Below are 19,197 nucleotides of genomic sequence, written 5' to 3' on the forward strand. Positions count from 1 at the left end.
TAAATATTACTCACCCCTGACTCGGCATCTGGAGATTCCCTGGGCAAAAGGAGAGAGGGAGAGAGAGAGAGATTGAAGAGCATGCGCAGACTTGGGGAGTGAGATCGGTCTCTGTGGTCGGGGAGAAAGAGGAGCAACTCACACAGAGTCCCGCTCCCGTTCTTTGCGGCTCAGGCCAGGGATGCGGAAGGCTTTGCTGCGGGTTCGCTTGGGTCCTGCAAGAAAAGAGGAAGCCCCTCCTTGATGAAGAGTGCTGTGGAACACAAAAGCTTGCACACTTAAAAAATCACAATCATAATAAATGCCACAAGCTTTCTGAATTCCTGTATAAAAGGGTCTCTGGACGTTTTCACACGCCAAAAAATCTGGCGGTTCCTCCAGGTGGTCCCACGCACCCCTTTTCCAACCTGGCTGGATCTGGGGTGCTGCCACCCCACGCTCAGACGTACTTGCCTTCCTGCGCAGGAATGATGCTCAGCTCCTCAAAATCCAGCGGTCCTACGGGGAGAGGAAAGAGGGCAATAAAGGGGAGGGCAAAGGCTAAAGGCGTTTGGGTTAAGGCAAGCCAAGCCGGAGAAATGTCCTCATTTCACGGTTCCCGGTTGCAGGATCCGGGCGAATCCATCTGCTGCGGATTCCTGAGCTGCGGCACCTACGTTTCTGGGGGCTGGACTAGATGACATTTGGGGGACCCTTCCAACTCCACAATGCTATTATTCTCTCAGAAGTTCAACCCACCCGGCGGATGCCGCCCGGTCCCTTTGCTCTCGGCAAAGTTCCGCAGGAGGGTCTCCACTCCGATGTTCTCCATGTTCTGCTTGAATTCTTCATGGACCTGTGGTTGGGGAGGGGGGAGAGGAGACAAGGTTGAGGCCAGGACGGACCCCCCACGGACCCCCCTAAGCATCCGGGGGTCCTCTGGGGGCGCCCAGCCCAGTTGCCCTTGCTGGCCGACCGGCCTCTTGTGGGGGTCAGGTGGGATTACCATGAGGAATTAGGAACATATGGAGCAATGTCTGCAATGAAAGCATGGCGTTGACTGCACTTGGGTCATGGACAATAATTCCTGATCAAATCCCACAAGCCTCTGCATCTCTGCCCATTTTCTCTACTGTCCATTTTCTTTCTCTCTGCCTGACAGGCACGTATCAGCATTCTAAACACAGGCCAGCTGTTCACCAGGCACCTGGGCCATAAAGATAGGAGGTAGCTTCTCTGATGTACCTTTCCTTGGTTTTGTTAATCTAAGGGCCAGGAGGAGAGTTCACAAGGAGATGATCAAGATGCCCATCTTTCCTTGCCATCCTTCCTCTCCTGTTTACTGCTTGTTTATGACCTCTGGGGTTTGCTAAAAGCATTCCTCCTTGATTCCTATTTTATTTACTCTGAACTACGTATGCATGCTTAAGTAAGAAATAGTTTCTTTGTAGTTAACAGGATTTCTTCTGATCTAACTTTGTTCCCACGTGGGAAATTTTGAACAGACAGTGGGAAAATATGTGGAGCCCACTCAGCAATTAAATCAGGAGTGTGTCTTGACAGAACAGGCCCAACAGGAATATGATTTTTTGGATTTGACAAATGAACTTGGAAAAAGCCAGATTTGGCAAGGAAAAGTTTGGTTTGGCTTGGAAATGGGGGGCTGGATTGACCCCCCTATGCTGGGATGTTTGGACTTTTCAAATATGACAATGGGCCGTGAGATATTTGGGACTGTGGGGGCTCTTAATTTTGGAGGGTCTTTGAAACATGCTTTTAAATACTACATGGAATTCAGTGTTGAACATGGAAAAGGGGCTGATCTGTCGAGAAGGGTTAAAAACATTGTCAAGCTGGAGTTACCACGAGCAGGAGACAAGGGAAAATACAGTTACAAATATGAAGAAGAGCCGCAGAAGGGACATGGAAGAGACTTGAGGGCCTCGGATATAAGGTTGCCAGGTTAATGGGCTAGATCGACGGGAATAAGGACTGACAAAACCCGGAACCAGGAGGAAGGGACGTTGGATGAAGATTGGATCTATTTGTATCTCTTTTCTCTACCATTAGAACTGTTTTATAAAATTGATGAATGTTAGAAAAATGTTGGAATGAAATTACTTGGCTTTAGCAAAGATGTTTAAAGAATTATGAAAGAATATTATGGTTATGAGAAGTTGGTAAGGATAAGATTTAAGTTTTAAGCTTTAAGGTTTATTTTATTATAGAAAAATAAGATTAAAACAGTTTAGGGTAATGCAATGACAGAATATTATGAAACATGGAAAGGATTTGCTGGGATAATTAATAACTAGGATACAAAGAAAGGGAGGAGTTGGAGGTCTAAGAAAGAAGGCAATGACAGTTAAGGATCTGAAAATAATGAATTTGTTTTTAAATGTTTTTAACGGTTTGTGATGTATTTTTGTATTTTTCTTTTTTTTCTGTCACTTTTTCTTATTTTGAATTTTTATTCATATGGTGGGAAGGGGTTTGTTTTTTTCTTTTTCTACTTTGTCAATTATTTTTATTTGGTACTTTCTTCTGCTTCTATATTATTTTTTCTTTTTTGTAACATTTTGAAAATTTCAATAAATATCTTTAAAAATAAATAAATAAAACAACCTGGGCCAAGGGGTGGACAGTTGACACTTCCAGAGTCTTGCTGATCAAGCCTTGTGCGTATTTTATTAATCAGAGTCCAATCCTTCCTTGCTTTGGGAACGCAACAGCCTCTCACCTGCCCGATCTGGACGTGGGTATCTTCCACCGAGTGGACGTAGGAGCCAATCAGGACCTTCATCTGCTCCAGGTGCGATTCCTCCACCTCCTGCAGGCGCTGGGAGGGGGAGGGCAGAGAGGAGGCAAAGCAGCAATGGGGGATTGGGGGGGGGCTAGATGACCCTCAGGGGTCCCTTCCAACTCTACCATTCTATGAGAAAGGCTCAGGAAAGGGCCCCCGAAACCATGCAGGGGACGCAGAGACAAGGAACGTGTGGGGATTTTGCGAGGCCACAGCAGGGCCTGGCCCTGACGCCTTCTGATACCTCAGACATGGAGGGACCCACATAAGAACTGGACCATCTAGTCCAGCCTTCTGTTCTCCCAAGGGCCAGATCCCCCAATGTGAAGCCCACAAGCAGGATTCGAGCACAAGAGCATCCAAGTTGGCCATCCCTGCCTCCTGTGGGAGGGAGTTCCACAGTTTAACAGCCCTTCCTTTCACCCTTTCCCAAATCTTCCAACACTCAGCTTTGTTGGACGCACACCAGTTTTCACAGTGGACCCTACGTGCTTGCAAGAGAGGAGGAGCCCTCTGTGCCGGGACTGCCTTCCAGGGAATAGAAATTCACAGAAAGAATTTCTGTTTTTTCCCATAATATGAGAGAATGGGGGACAAGCTTTTTCCCCTCTGTTCATTACATGCATGATTTCATCAATGTCTTTTATGTAAACCAAAAAGTCCCTGCGCATTTGGAGGTGATTTCCTGAACCCTTTTCCAACTCTGCAATATCCTTTTTGAGCCAAGGCGACCAGAACCACACACACGGCCCTCCAATCGCGGCTGCACCCAGGATCCATGCGACAGCATCAATGACGCATTTCCAACCCCTTTCCAAAGATCTCTCCCCCCCTCGCATCCCAAAGCCAGGGGGCTGCTCCCATCTTGCAAGGACTCTGGGTGCAGAGAGAGGAGGAGCGACCCGCTGCAAGGATTCGCACCCGGGGAGCCCAGGAGGGGGCCAATCTTGGAGCAGATCGCCAGGGCCCATTTCGCCCTCCTGGCCACACTGGGAGGACCCTGGGGTACCCTCCGCCCTCCACGGTCACCCACCCAGCCCCCCGTACCACAGCGGAGTCCAGCATCTTCTGCTGAAAGTCATTACGCGCTGCGTTGTACTTCTCCACAGCCCTCCGCAGCGCCTCCACCGCCTTCCGCGACTTCAGCTCAGCCTGCGGAGACCATTATTATTATTATTATTATTAAAAATGGAACATCCCCTTATCCCCAAAAGAATAAATAATAATAAATTTCTATTTATACCCCACTCTTCCCGGTTCAGAAAACCAGGCTCAGGGTGGCTAACAACAAATTTAAAACACTTAATTGATGCAACAAAAAACAGCATAAAATACAGTATAAAACGTGAATAACAATAAATTCAGAATTCAAAAATCAGTTTAGGGGGAAAATCCATCAAATAAACCTTAGGTGTTTATTTAGCCAGGGCTAGCTGGCTAAATTAGTCCTATTTGGGCCAGTGAGGAGACCAGGGGAGAATTAGCTGTGGGGTCTCAGAGCGGGTAATCTTCATAAAAAGGGGAGAGGGAGGGAAGGAAGGGGAATAAAAGATCAGGCTAAGTTCCAATTAAAGGCCAGGCGGAATAGCTCTGTCTTACAGGCCCTGCGGAAGGAGGTTAAATCCTGCAGGGCCCTGGTCTTATTGGACAGAGCATTCCTCCAGGTCAGAGCCATCACTGAGAAGGCCCTGGCCCTGGTGGAGGATAGTCTAACTTCCTTAGGGCCCAGGACCTCTAACCTAGGATTATTCATGGACCTTAAGGTTCTCTGTGGGGCAGACCAGGAGAGTCAAAATAAAAACCTCAAAAAACCATTTGCTCTAAAAAATCTGAATTGGCTAGTGGAATGGGGGGGGGGGGAATGCGGCATTCTTTCAGGATTATCTCTACACTTCTAATTAAATAGCTGAGATTCCTGCACGGCAGGGGGTTGGAGTAGATGACCCCTGGGTCCCTTCCAACTGATGATGATGATTCTATGGTTCCAGGACTGTAACATCCTCAGGCCTGGCAAGCGCTTTCGTGGGAGCACCTTCCTTCTCTTCCCTGCCCCGTTGCAGAAAAAGAATAACCCACATTTGTACCCCAAACTGGGGGATTCCCTCCCCACAGAGGGACATCAGGGACCTTCTTCACACGCAGGAGACTGAGCTTTTCGCCCCAGCCGTCAGCAAGAGAGATCAGCAGTTCCCAAACTCCCCTCTCCCACCTGCGGACCCCATGGAAATGCTGGTGCAGTTGGAATGGTCTGTGCTGTGCAACTGCTAACTGTATTTTGGGGTGGTTTTTTAGTGTTTTCTATACGGGATTGTGGGACGTGGGTGGCGCTGTGGGTTAAACCACAGAGCCTAGGACTTGCCGATCAGAAGGTCGGCGGTTCGAATCCCCGCGGCGGGGTGAGCTCCCGTTGCTCGGTCCCTGCTCCTGCCCACCTAGCAGTTCGAAAGCACATCAAAGTGCAAGTAGATAAATAGGTACCGCTCCAGCGGGAAGGTAAACGGCGTTTCCGTGCGCTGCTCTGGTTCGCCAGAAGCGGCTTAGTCCTGCTGGACACATGACCCGGAAGCTGTACGCCGGCTCCCTCAGCCAGTAAAGCGAGATGAGCGCTGCAACCCCAGAGTCGGCCACGACTGGACCTAATGGTTAGGGGTCCCTTTAACTTTACCTTTACCTATATGGGATTGTGGCCACGCAGCTTCTAGGAGCCGCAGGTGGAAGCTGGGCCAACCACCCCAGGAGGAGCAGGACTTGGCCCCCACCAGAGGCACCCCCCTCCCCTAAAAGCCCAGATAGACAGATAATTAGTAGAATAGTTCAAGAGATGATGAAGAAAAAGAGATGATAGCTAATCAGTAAAGTAGATAATAGACAGGTGATTAATAAGATCAATGATAATTAGTAAAAAAGATGATTAATTAGATGAATGATAGATGATTAGTAGAATACTTAGGTGATTAATCAGGAAGAGAGGTAATTGGATAAACATGATTTATTAGTAAGACAGTCTATAGCTAGACTGGCAGAAAGGCATCGACCAACACAGAGAGAGAGGGATGAAGCCAGGACTCAGCTGTAAATTGCTTCAACTGATTGTAATATATCAGTTAAAGTGTGTATCTGAAGAAGTGTGCATGCACACAAAAGCTTATACCATGGGTAGGCAAACTAAGGTCCGGGGGCCAGATCAGGCCCAATCGCCTTCTAAATCCGGCCTGCGGACGGTCCGGGAATCAGTGTGTTTTTGCATGAGTAGAATGTGTGCTTTTATTTAAAATGCATCTGTAGGTTATTTGTGGGGTGTAGGAATTCGTTCATTTCCGCCCCCCCAAAAAATAGTCTGGCCCCCCACAAGGTCTGAGGGACAGTGAACCGGCCCCCTGCTGAAAAAGTTTGCTGACCCCTGGTTATACCCAGAACAAACGTAGTTGGTCTCTAAGGTGCTACTGGAAAACTTTTGGTTTTTTTTATTTATTTCAACTGCGTCAGACCAACACAGCTACCTGCCTGATTTCAACATGGTATTTTAACACTGCAATCTGCCCTGGGAACTGAGCGCAAGGAAGGAATGCCATATTTCCCCCCCTTCTCCACACCCATACGGATCCCCTTTCGCAAGATCACTCAAACGTCTCCGCTTCAGCCACCCAGAGAGCTGAGCCAAATATCTCTCACCGCTGACGACGACCTGGGTGTGCAGGCGCCCTCCCCTGTTCACACACAATCTCCCCCCCCCCTTGTTGCCCCCCAGGGTCACCTTGTCGATCTCCTTCTGGCTGCCCCCTTCTCTCCGCAAGCGATCCAGCTCTTGGCAGCGGCTGCTGTACGTCTCCTTGGCTTTGGGGAGGTGCTGAGCGGCTCCTTGCAGGATCTGGACCGCTTCCAGGGTCCCGGCCACCTCATCCTTGGACTGGCAATGGGATGGCCAGGGTGGGGTGGGGGGTACACAGAGAATACTTTGGTGGGTTTGCAGGGGTGGGGTGGGGGTCAGTATTGTGCTGAACTGGTCAGGCAGGTTTATCCGCGAGACGTTAGCCGGCCCCCACATCCCCCCAACGCGGCCCCCGCTACCTTCTTGTGCGCCCGCAGCTGCTCGTCCCCATAGCGCCCGATCTCCTTGATCAAATCCTGCAGCTTCTTCACCAGCTCCGCGTGGCACAGCGCCAGCTTGTCCGACGAGATGCGGAAGACCTCCCAGAGGGGGGCAAAAGTCCTGGGTGGGTTTTGGGGGTGGGGGGCGCAGGGGAGAGAAAGGAGCCCAACCGGAAATGTTAATCCGCATCTGCTTCACTTGCCTTGAGAAGAAACCGCCCTGCGGGTCACCGGCCCCCTTGCCACAATTTTTAGCCGTTTCTGCCCCTTGCATATTTTGTATTGCTCTGTTCCCTTGCTCCAGGAACGGAAAACATTCTGTGAGGAGCTATAAAATACTGCAAATCAATAATAATAATAATAATAATAATAATAATAATAATAATATGTTTTACTGTTTTTATATTTTGTTGGAAGCTGCCCAGAATGGCTGGGGCAATTAATTAATTAATTAATTAAATTCATATGCTGCCCATCTGACTGGGCTGCCTCAGCCACTCTGGGCAGCTCCCAACAAAATATTAAAAACACAGTAAAAATTAGATTTATGTATTGCTCTTCATCCTCAGATCTCAGGGGCGGTTCACAGAATAAAATACAGGGCAGAAACAAGAAAATAATTAGAAGCAAAACAGCAAAACAATACCCCCTCCCCGGTCAGATGGGCGGGGTACAAATAATAAAACGTTGTTGTTGTGGTTAGTGCTTTTTGGGGGGGGAGTGCCGGTACTCATCCCTGGGGGTCCCTCCCGACTCTGCGGTTCTCTTCTCTAGGGCTCACCCCAGCTGAGTGCTGTTTCCGGCCATCTTGGACATCTTGGCCATAGACTTGGCATAGGTCTCCTCTACAGCCGCCCTGCGGAGAAGAAGGGAGCAGAAGAGGGAAGAGGGAAGAGGGAAGAGGAAGAGGAGGAATAAGGAGGGTTCTGGAGCAGGATCTTGAAGAGCCCAAGCATGTCTGAAAAGCCCTCGTGGATCACAAGGAACCCTCTTTTAAAGCCACCTATGTTGGCTCCTGTGGCAGGGAGTTCCACAGTTAATAACTGCATGCTGCATGAATTATCTGCCCTGAATATTCCAACATTTGTGGGGCGTCTGCCAGTTTAGGTATTCCTACAGAGGAAAAAATCCTTTCCTCTCTCCACTTTCTCCATGCAATGCAGGGCTCTGATCAACTCTGGCAACCTAGGAGTGGATCACTTCCAGGTTTTCTATGGACAAATTTAGTGATATTTGGAAAGTATTTCTCGAAACATATACACAAGGGATACAATAAGTCTATCTATCTATCTATCTATCTATCTATCTATCTATCTATTATATATTTTAGTAATCCCATTTCTATTTTAATGACATTTCACTATTGCTGATATATTGTGTTTTCTCCTTTTCTTTTTTCTTCTTTATACTAATCTGTAAAAAAACATATCTCTCTCTCTCTCTCTCTCTCTCTCTCTCTCTCTCTCTCTCTCTCTCAACCTTTATAAACTTCTACCTCTTCCTTGCTTTTTCTCTGAACCAAAAAGTCCCTCCTGGAAGAATTGCTCCAACCATCCCTTGACCATTTATGGCTATTTTCATCTTGACCGCCTCCCAAAAAAGGAACAGGATCGAGTTCTTATAATTTCACTCCTCCGGGAAAACGGAGAACGGGTGGGATTACCTGACATAGCACTGGAGAGCAAAAAATGAAGAACCTGGTGGGGTTTTTTGGCATGCAATTGAAGGAAGATGCTTGATGCTGCTTAAAAGGAGAGAGAAACAGGGCCCAGGCCGGATTCTGCACTTAGAAGCTACCCACTTATAAACATACCTGGCCACTGATTTGGGTGATTCACCTGTCCAGCTGGGACCTGGGATCAAGAGAAGTGCAGCTCTGCCCCCCAGTGGCTACTGGAGGAGACGCAAAGCCATTTCCTTCCCTCCTGCAAACACACTTCTGCAGATTTAGAAACCCCATCCATGCCGGATTAGGAACAGAGGCTTCCCAAACACAGATTTGGGGTACTGGTCGGTTAAAAAAAGAGCAACACCTGAGATTTTCCTTGCTTTGCAATATTTCTCCCCCTTAAAAGAAATCACATGGGAATGAACAAGCACCTGGCATGAATTTTGCAAAGGTTTCTTTGCTTCTGTTGAATCAACCCAAGGAAACTTTTATAAATCCGCAACTAGGCTTGATAATCCAAGAACACTAATATTCTTTTCTTGGGCTTATTTTAAGCCCTGTGCAACTGGGGCAGCTCAGCATGACTACTCTAAATCTTAGGGGTCATGGGTTCGAGCCCCATATTGGGCAAAAAATCCCTGCATTTCGGGGGGTTGGACTAGATGACCCTCGTGGTCCCTTCCAACTCTACAATTCTAGGATTCCATGATTTGCTTGCTCTGTGCTGGATCCAAAGCTTTGACAAACAGAGAAGCGAGATCTGCTGGGGTGCTGATGCTGGGAGCGTTAATCTGTCCCGGGTGCTTTAGTTGAGATTCCTGCACTGCAGAGGGTTGGACTAGATGACCCTCAGGGGAACTTTCCAACACTACGATTTTATGAGCCCCTCCATCCTATGCTCAGGCTCTTATCTATGTGCCCATTCTACAATTCTGTTCTTCACATTTTATTTCCCAGCTGTTATAACATCTGTTTTGTATACATCACAAAATGAAATTATTTCATTATTATTTATTCAACTTATATACCGCCCTTTATCAAAAGATCCCAGGGCACTGTGCCTCCATGCAAGGAGGGCGGGGATCTCTGTTGCAGCAGAAAAATAAAGATCTGCCTTGCTTTGACTGGATCCCTGCCTCCATCCACTCTTCTCCAGCCAATAACAGACTTAGGGAGTTTGACTGCAAAATCCAATCACAATAATAAAAAATCTTATGAAATGAAACATCTTTGCCAAAAGGAAACAAAAAACCTCAGGCAAGCTATGGGCGAGTTATGGAGAAGAGGTCTTGCAAAGAGATCTCCTTCAGGCCGGCAGCTCAGCTCTTGCAAAGTTGACCCCCAATTGTAGTGTCAGGGAGATTTGCAAACCAGGGCTCTGTGAGCAAACTGGCAGTAGGAAATTGGTGCTTTGATAAGTGGGTTTGCAGACTGCGGGGGGGGGGGCGCAAGGAGGAACTGGACGGAGCTCTGCCCCCCCCCCAAGCCGTCAGTACCTCTCCCGCACAAAGTCCGCCAGCTCCTTCGCCGAGATCTGCCCATGCTTCATGTTGTGATAGAGGACGTCAAAGCCATGGTTCTTCTCGCCCTGCGGTGAAAAGCAAGAAGGCAAAAATGAGGCGTGGCTCCAGAACAACTGGGGCTGCCCTGCCAGGAACCAACATTTCAGGGACCCAAAATACGACTTTGGAGCTGTCTCCCCCCAATGGCAACTTGTAACCTTGGCTGGAGGAGCGATCTGGCACCGGGCTTATATATCTGAGTTTCTCACGCTGAAACCAGGCGGATTAAATCTGTGGCTTTTAAAACTGTGCATTGCAAACTTACTGTTTTGCTTGTTATTCTGCAATGCATTTTTGTAGCATACCACCCAGCAAAGGGCAGCGCAGAAACATAATTAATAAATGCTCTGTATTTTCCAACTCCCATTGGCGCAGCCACACCAGAGGGACACATCCCTGCACCTGCCGCACAGGTAATGCCAACAAGCAGTTTTTGTCCTTTCTTGGGTAAGAAGCCTCTGCACGGACAGCTGCCCCGTTGCCATCCAGCGACGTCTGCATGCGCATTTTGAAACAGGATAGGGCCCTTTTTATCCTGAAGCCACGTGGCGAGAGGGGGTTGAGCCCAGTTTCGAATTGGCTTGTGAGGGAACAGCAGCAGCAGCCAAAAAAAGCTCATGTCACTTCTTAAATCTGTGCGCCACCCTTCACTGGAAGAGCTCAGGGTGGTGCATATTCTGGGCTGCATCCGCAGAAGCATAACATCCAGGTCAAGGATGTTGACCAACTGGAATGTGTGCAGAGCTGAGATATCTGCATGGCAGGGGGCTGGACTGGATGACCCTCAGGGTCCCCCACAGCTCTATGACTCTATGATATAGTATATGGAGAGAGAGAGAGCTCCCCCAAATCTACCCTCCCTCTCCTTTTAATGCTCAGCTTCCCAACCAGCCTTCTCTCCCCCCCCCCCCCGCTCTGTGCGTGGAGCCTGGGTCTCTGGGGGTGGGCTTCCGCTCTCCCCCCCATCCCTTGTCAATCACAACCCCTCCCCCCCACCCCCCGCAGAGCAAATCTCCCTCCTTCGCATTCCTCCTGGGGAGATGGCAAGGTGTGTGTGTCCGCGGTCGCTAGGCAACCCGCCTCCCTGCAGAGGCGGCTTTGGCGTTGATGGCTGAGTGACAAAACAGGTCCTGTGCATTCTTTTTCTGCATCCGTCCATGCCTTTCTGAGCCCTGCAAGGTGGTTGCAAGGCCACGCCCTGTGGCAAGGAGTTCCGGAGGGCACAGAAAGAGAGAAGGCAGGTTGGAAGCCTTCCCAGGATGCGAGCAGGTCCACTGCTCCATCGCAACACGGTGTTGTCTGCCCTGAGCGGTTTAGACTCAGGAGGACAGCCCCAGCAGCCGTTCCCCTTTAAAAATAAAGCAAGATCCTGGTCCTCATCATTCTGAACAAACACTAGGCTTAAAGAGAAGAATCAGAAGCTGCCTCGGACCCAGCCAGACCTCTGGGTCCGTTCAGCACAGCAATGCGGACCTTGACCAGCAGCAGCAGGTTGTCAGCATCAGTCATGGCTGATTTAGTTGAGATACCAGGGGGTTGGACTAGATGACCCTTGGGGTCCCCCCAGCTATATCATTCTATGACCCACAGTGGAGATGCTGTTGGGGATCGAACCTGGGACCTTCAAAGCAGCTGAGCTGCCATCCAGCCCCTTGAAAAACAGAGGGAGTCTCCAGGGCGGAGAAGAGACTGTTGAAACAGGGAAAGTTTACAGTCCTCATGAATCTGAACAAAGGACTGCAGATCTGCTGCCGGTCAGTGTAGTCACTACTGGCCTTCCTATTTGAAATCCGCCCTTTTATTCAGGCACCTTGGCTTTCCTTCTTAAGGGGAGGGGTGCGACTCAGTGGTTTTGCACAGACGTTGCTGAGCCCAGCAGCTTAGATAATCCGAGCCTTGCTTTCGTTTTGTTCAAACTAAGAGAGTCAGTGTTGCGTAGTGGTTAGAGTGCCGGACTATCACCTGGGAAAGGCCAGGGTTCAAATAACCCCTGCCCGGCTGCAAAGCCTCTCCCAGCCTCTCTGACCTCGCAGGGTCATTGTGGGGCTCCACAGGACCTGGGAGAAGCCAGGGTTTGGCTTGCTGGGGGAGGGGGGCTGGCCCTGCCCCCCTCAGCCTGACCCACCTTGTGGGGCTGGAAAGGACCCAGGGATCATCCAGCCCAACCCCCTGCCATCTTCTGAGGAGGGAGGAGGGAGAGAGGGCCACTTCTGCCCCCCGGGGCTCGCTGGGGAGGAGAAAAGGGGGGGCAGAAGGAGAGATTTGCTGCCTGTTCCTCCGGCTGTTTTGGAATCTCCCAGCTGCATCCGCAGACAATGGCGCCTGCCACCCTCCCCCCCCCCCGGGTGGCACCACCCTGACGCCCGCTCTGTTTACTTGCGGCTGGCACTGGGTGTCCCGGGAGTCACAGAGAGGAGCTGTTGTTTTGTTTTGCTCACGTTGCTTGGAGGGCCTTTGACCCGCAACACGCCTGAACTCAAACCCGGAGCTTTTGAGTCAGCAGGTGGCTTCACGCAGGACGCAGATCCCGCTAAGCAGCAAACAGAGCACCCCAGCCCAGTATCCTGCTGCCGACAGGGGACAGGCACAGGGGAGCTTTCGAGAGGAACAGAAACTGTTTTGTTTGACTTACTTTTACCCTGTATTTTATGAACTGCCCTGAGATCTTAGGATGAAGAGCAGGATATAACATGAATTAAATAAAATTAAACAAATAAAAGAACCTCCTTTCTTTTCCTGATTCTTAATCAAAATCTCCTTTCTTGTAAGTTGAAGCCATGGGTTCCAATCCTACCCTCCAGAGCAGGAGAAAACAAGCTTTCTCCCTCTTCCATGTGGCAGCCCTTCAGATATCTGAAAATGGCTCTCAGTCTCCCCTTTTCCAGGCTAAACATCCCCAGCTCCTTCAACCGTTCCTCATCGGGCTTGGTTTCCAGACCCTGGGTCATCCTGCACTGCTCCTCTTGCTGCTCCGGTGAGTCTTTGGGAAGACCGCTGCCCCATCAGGCCCAAGGAGAGGGGCCTACAGGCACACATACTCTGAGCAGCAAAAATGGCAAAAGTGGTTTCAAATGCTTTAAGTGTTCTTAATCTGCTGCACCTCGAATGGTTGTTGTTGTTGTTTTTAAATATTATATTATTATTTTATTTTATTTCTGTTTGGGGTGGGACAAATGTTTAGCCATGGTCAGATCACTTCCTGGTGCAACTGGACTTCTCCGCAACCCTTCCCCTCTGCAGGGAGGTGGGACCAATTCGGATGATCCACCCCCGCCACTTAATGGATCCAACTGGCTTCCAGAGAGTGGTAGGGGATGTTTTATCCCATGTTGATGGCCTGGTGGCCCATAGGAATGCGGAATTAACCAGGGCTTTTGACTGCCTGGCTCCGAAGCGCCCTCTCCGACTGCATGGAGCCCGGACAGCCCCGAGGTTTTCCCCGGAGCTGAAGACGATGAAACAATCATTGAGACGGCTAGAGCGCCAGTGGCGGAAAACGCATTCTGAATCAGGCCGGACAAGGGCTAGAGCTCAACGTCGAGCCTACCAAGTGATAATGGTGACGGCGAAGAGGGCCTTCTTCATTGCCTTATTGCATCTGCAGAAAACAGCAGCAGGAGACTCTTTCAGGTGGTTCACAATCTACCAGAACCACCTGCACCACCGGGGCCTGGTAGGGACCCCAAGATCTCCTGCAATGCTTTTGCAAAGTTTTTTGCAGATAAAGTCGCTCAGATTCGGAAGGAGGTAGACTCCACCGTGGGAGCAGGGCAGGGCGGGAGAGTGCTAGAGTTCTGTCTAGTCCTGCTACACGGGATCAATTCCAATCTGTTACCTCCAAGGATCTGGACAGGCTGCTTGGACAAGTGAAACCGACCACCTGTCTCCTTGATCCTTGCCCATCCTGGCTAATAAAAGTGAGCAGGAAGGGCTGGGCGATGGGCTCTGCGGGGTGGTGAATGCTTTCCTCTGTGAGGGAGCCTTCCCAGACCCGCTGAAAGAGGCGATCATTAAACCGCTTCTTAAGAAAACATCTTTAGACCTGGCCAGTATGGCCAACTATCGCCCAGTCTCAAATCTTCCATTCTTGGTCAAGGTTATTGAGCGGGTGGCTGCCGAACAACTCCAGGCACGCCTGGAGGATGCGAACCATTTGGATCCCTTCCAATCGGGATTCAGGCCTCACCATGGGACTGAAACTGCCTTGGTCGCACTGGTTGATGATCTCCGGTGGGCTAGGGACAAAGGTGAGAGCTGTTTCCTAGTTCTGCTGGATCTCTCAGCGGCCTTTGACACCATCAACCATAACATCCTTCTGGACCGTCTAGAGGGGCTGGGAGCTGGGGGCACTGTTATACGGTGGTTCCGTTCCTTTCTCCTGGGCCGTGTCCAGAAAGTGGTGGTGGGCCCTCACTTGTGGGGTGCCTCAGGGTTCCATCCTCTTCCCCATGCTTTTTAATATCTATATGAAGCCGCTGGGAGAGATCATTAGGGGGTTTGGGTTGGGTGTCCATCAATATGCAGATGATACCCAGCTCTACCTCTCTTTCAAATCAGAACCAGTGAAGGCGGTGAAGGTCTGGTGTGAGTGTCTGGAGGCGGTTGGAGGTTCGATGGCGGCTAACAGATTGAGGTTGAATCCTGACAAGACAGAAGTACTGTTTTTGGGGGACAGGAGGCGGGCAGGTGTGGAGGATTCCCTGGTCCTGAATGGGGTAACTGTGCCCCTGAAGGACCAGGTGCGCAGCCTGGGAGTCATTTTGGACTCACAGCTGTCCATGGAGGCACAGGTCAAATCTGTGTCCAGGGCAGCTGTCTACCAGCTCCATCTGGTATGCAGGTGAGACCCTACCTGCCCGCGGACTGTCTCGCCAGAGTGGTGCATGCTCTACTTATCTCCCGCTTGGACTACTGCAATGCGCTCTATGTGGGGCCACCTTTGAAGGTGACCCAGAAAGTGCAATTAATCCAGAATGCGGCAGCTAGACTGGTGACTGGGAGTGGCCGCCGGGACCATATAACACCGGTCCTGAGAGACCTGCATTGGCTCCCAGTACGTTTCTGAGCACAATTCAAAGTGATGGTGTTGACCTTTAAAGCCCTAATCGGCCTCGGTCCCGTATACCTGAAGGAGCATCTCCACCCCCATTGTTCAGCCCGGACACTGAGATCCAGCTCCGAGGGCCTTCTGGCGGTTCCCTCATTGCGAGAAGCCAAGTTACAGGGAACCAGGCAGAGGGCCTTCTCGGTGGTGGTGCCCGCCCTGTGGAACGCCTTCCCATCAGATGTCAAGGAAATAAGCAGCTATCCTATTTTTAAAAGACATCTGAAGGCAGCCCTGTTTAGGGAAGTTTTTAATATTTAATGCTGTATTATTTTTAATACTCGATTTGGGAGCCGCCCAGAGTGGCTGGGGAAACTCAGCCAGATGGGCAGGGTATAAATAATAATTTATTATTATTATTATTATTATTATTATTATTGCATCTAAACGCCATTGGATGGCAATGGGGCCGGTCTCTGTGCCGTGGCTGCTTTCTCTCAGTGGCAAACAGAATGTCAGAGCTGTCTCCTCCTCCCATTCTCATTTGCCCATCTAAGGTAGACTGACTCTGTCCATGGAGGCTCCATTTAAGAATCCCAAGAAACGTAAGGAGAGGCTCCCCAGAAGGAGCAGGATGCGGCGTCCCCCCACAAGTGCCACCCCTCCCCAAACACCCCCCACATCCAGGGGTTGTATATGACATTTCCCCCAAGAAAATATCCCCAGACGCAGAAGTGTGCCTCAACCTCCCTGGACACAAAAAACCTTCAGGGTTCCTCCCTCTGCTCTAAGCCGTGACTCAGACGCACGTTGCTCATTTTCTTCATTTTTGCAGCTCGCTATTCCGCTACTGCTGCTGCTGCTGTTCCTACAACCAGCTCGTTCGCCTCCCTTTGGTTGCCCCGGTTTGCAAATAAAAAATATGACTTATTTGCACAACACATTTATCCTGGGAAGGCGTCATTAATTGCAGATAGAGACGGAAAGAGAAACCGCCTGGGGAAAAGGCACCAGTGTAAACAGATCAGGAGAGAGTTGGCAAAATGAGTTTTCCATGCACATCAGGGAGATTTTCTTACCCAGAAATGCTCAGCGAAATAAGACATGCTGCCAGCCCGGGATGGAAGCCTCCTTCGTCTCAGCTTTTGGAAACCTAGAATGCAAAAGAGATTGGAAGTAACCAGGAACAATGACACACACAGAGAGCACTGGGACAAACTGGGGATGGTGGGAGTCATGGTCCAAAGCAACCTCAGGCTGACGAAGGCTGGAATCGGGAGTAAGACGTGCGAGGAAGGCTCAGGGCACGACAACCCCACCGGCAGCTGCCTCTGCCTCGCCTTGAGCGCCAGAGACAAGCCCCTAGTCCTCAGCGAGGTCTGGGCCTGGAGGCTCCACAAGAAGCTAAGGAGAGCCTGGAGGATGTATCAGACCCTTCAAGATCAGCATCCGGACCTCACAGCAGCCAAATACCCCAAGGAACCTGGGGGTCCAGATAGACTGCCTCTGGGCCCAGAGGCCCCACAAGGAGCGAGGCTGCTGAATCAGGCCACGTAGCCCACCACCCTGTCCTCACTGTGGCCAGCCAGGTGCCGCAAAGGGCCAGCAGGATTCGAACGCAAGAGCAACTCTCCCTTCCTGCGGTTTCCAGCAAGGAAGAAACGGTGGAAGCACAACAGAGCTACTGTGGCTAACAGCCAGCAACAGCCTTCTCTGGCTCCATGGATTTGTCCCATCAAATCGTAGAGTTGGAAGGGACCCTGAGGGTCATCCAGCCCAACCCCCTGCAATGCAGGAATAGGCAGCTGTCCCTTACAGGAATCGAACCTGCAACCTTGGCATTATCAGCACCACCCAATCCTCTTTTATCAGGGAGCGTGTGAATATCTCTCGTGCAAGCTGGGCGGAAGTTCCCCAACCAGGGGGCAGGTGGGGGGGGATGTTGCTCCACATTCTCTGCATGCTGAGGTGGGTTGGGCTAGATGACCCTTCCAACTCTTTGATTCTATATTACATTACATTATATTAATTTCTATTCTGCCCTTTTCCCCAGGCTGGTTCTCAGGGCGGCTTATGACAAATTAAATTAAATATAAATAAGATGCAAAAAAACATGAAAGATCACCATTTAAAAGTAATGTTCTGTTCCGTTATTGTTTGCAGTTTGCGATCCATGCAAATGAAAAGGAGCACAGGAAAATAAAATGAAATGTGAGAGAATTAAAACAATACTAAAAAAAACCCCACAATTTTTAAAAAATCCAGATATTAAAAATGCCACAGCCCTATGAAAAGCCCTTTCCTTAACTGATCTATTGATGGCGTTTCTCGGGGGGGGGGGTTTCTCCTCCTCCCTCTCCTCATTGGGCCCTACAACAACCCTACAAGGCAGGCCCAGCGGGGCGAGCAGCGGGGATTCGAACCCTGGTCTCTCCCAGATCTGACTCCCGAACTGCGACAGGCGGGTGGCTGTCTCGGGAGCCCAGGCGCCTGGCCTTCCTTACCCCCCTTCGGAGAGAGCACAACTTCCCTCCCTGAAATGCAGACATCCTGCACAGGCAGTTTCACCCTCCAGCGCCGGATGGAAACAGAAAAGAAAGCGCAGGAAACGGAAGAATTGCAAGAGAAAATGGCCGCGTTTGTTGCTGCCCTTTAGCAAACTGAGGTTTGAACCTGGGTGCTGGAACCTGAACCCAGGACCCACCCTAGATTTTAAACAGCTGACATTGGCAAACCAGACCACGTGCCACCCCTCCTCTCGTGCTAAAAGAGAGAGGACCCAGGCATCCTGCTCTAACCACTCACCCCCCCCCCCAGTACTGGCAACCTCCTGCAAAGTCGGCCCAGGAGTGTGCATTTTGCAGAGAAAACCGCCCTGCCACTCACCCTTTGTCGGAGGGAAGTCTGCCCTCTCCGAAGGCTCATATTCTCAGTTCCTGCACACAAAGGATCTCGCGAAAGCACCTTGGGGTGGGGAAGACAAGCAAATAAAGGGAGAGCGGAAAGCAGGTGATTCGAACCCAGTTCCAGTTTTGCTTCCGTATTTCTGCAACACCGAAAGCAGAGAAACAGAAGTGGAGATAAGGGAGTGTTGAAAATCCTTGTGGTTCCGATCTGCAGCCACGCTCCACAACCTCCCTTGCAAACGCAGCTAATTTGTGTGTTTTAATGGCTTCTTGTTAATTGCCTTTTTTGCAACGGTGACAAATATCAGCCGCCAGACCCTCCGATAAGCGGGAAAGGGATCTCCCCGGAGGGCGTCCAGAGATTAAATTTTAAAAAGTAAATAAATGCACATCCTGCAATGGGGGGGAGGGGAGGGTTGCATGGGTTAGGGCAATTTAATTTTGGAATTGAAGAGTGGTAAGAGTTGGAAGGGAACCCTAGGGGTCATCCAGTCCAACCCGCTGCAATGCAGGAATTTCAGCTGAAGAATCCCTGACAGATGACCTCCCCCAACCTCTGCAGATTTTTTCTGCCAGGAAGTTCTTCCAAAGCACAGAACTGGAAGAGACACCCAAGGGTCATCTAGCCCAACCCTCTCCAAGCCAGGAGCCCGACTGCTGGGATCAGGCCGAAGGGGTACTATCCAGTCCAGCATCCTCTTCTCCCTCGGCTGCGCCCCCTTTGGCTCTGATCCCACTATCTGGCTCTTCTCACGGATCTTCCAGCTCCACAGGCAGTCTATCTGGATTCCTAGGTTCTTAGCAGCATTTGAGCAGGAGGCTGGGTTAGGGGGGCCCCCTTGGGGTCCGATCCAGCAGGCTCTTTCTTATGAGACCCCAGGCCGGGCGCAGAGATCGCCTGCCTTGCGCAGGGAGAAGGAATCGCCCCAGGCCTTATTGGCATGTCCAAGCCAGACGGAGAGCCAAGAAGGAAGGAAGGAAGGAAGGAGGGAGGGAGGGAGGGAGGGAGGGAGGGAGGAGGGAGGGAGGGAGGGAGAAGGAGGGAAGGAAGGAAGGAAGGTAGGAAGGGAAGGAGAGAGGGAAGAAGGAAGGAAGGAAGGAGGGAGGAGGGAGGGAGGGAGAAGGAGGGAAGGAAGGAAGGAAGG

The 19,197-nt window shown here is 50.4% G+C and overlaps 1 protein-coding gene across 1 annotated transcript in view; it reads right to left on the minus strand.

Annotated features, from left to right (window-relative positions):
• Positions 1-18,252, minus strand: part of FCHO1 (FCH and mu domain containing endocytic adaptor 1) — a 33,895-nt gene extending 15,643 nt beyond the window's left edge. Inside the window, exons 1-12 of the mRNA XM_080988597.1 lie at positions 18,033-18,252; positions 16,226-16,299; positions 10,037-10,128; positions 7,653-7,727; positions 6,851-6,992; positions 6,537-6,689; positions 3,830-3,934; positions 2,720-2,818; positions 739-835; positions 454-498; positions 143-215; positions 15-39 (exon numbers count right to left, since the gene is read on the minus strand). Coding sequence (XP_080844723.1) covers positions 15-39; positions 143-215; positions 454-498; positions 739-835; positions 2,720-2,818; positions 3,830-3,934; positions 6,537-6,689; positions 6,851-6,992; positions 7,653-7,727; positions 10,037-10,128; positions 16,226-16,252 — 933 coding nt within the window. The 5' untranslated portion in view covers positions 16,253-16,299; positions 18,033-18,252. The remainder of the gene's footprint in view (positions 1-14; positions 40-142; positions 216-453; positions 499-738; positions 836-2,719; positions 2,819-3,829; positions 3,935-6,536; positions 6,690-6,850; positions 6,993-7,652; positions 7,728-10,036; positions 10,129-16,225; positions 16,300-18,032) is intronic.
• Between the last annotated feature and the right edge of the window lie 945 nt (positions 18,253-19,197).

Source organism: Podarcis pityusensis (genome assembly GCF_964106645.2).
Source record: "Podarcis pityusensis genome assembly, chromosome: 18".
Taxonomy (NCBI): domain Eukaryota; kingdom Metazoa; phylum Chordata; class Lepidosauria; order Squamata; family Lacertidae; genus Podarcis; species Podarcis pityusensis.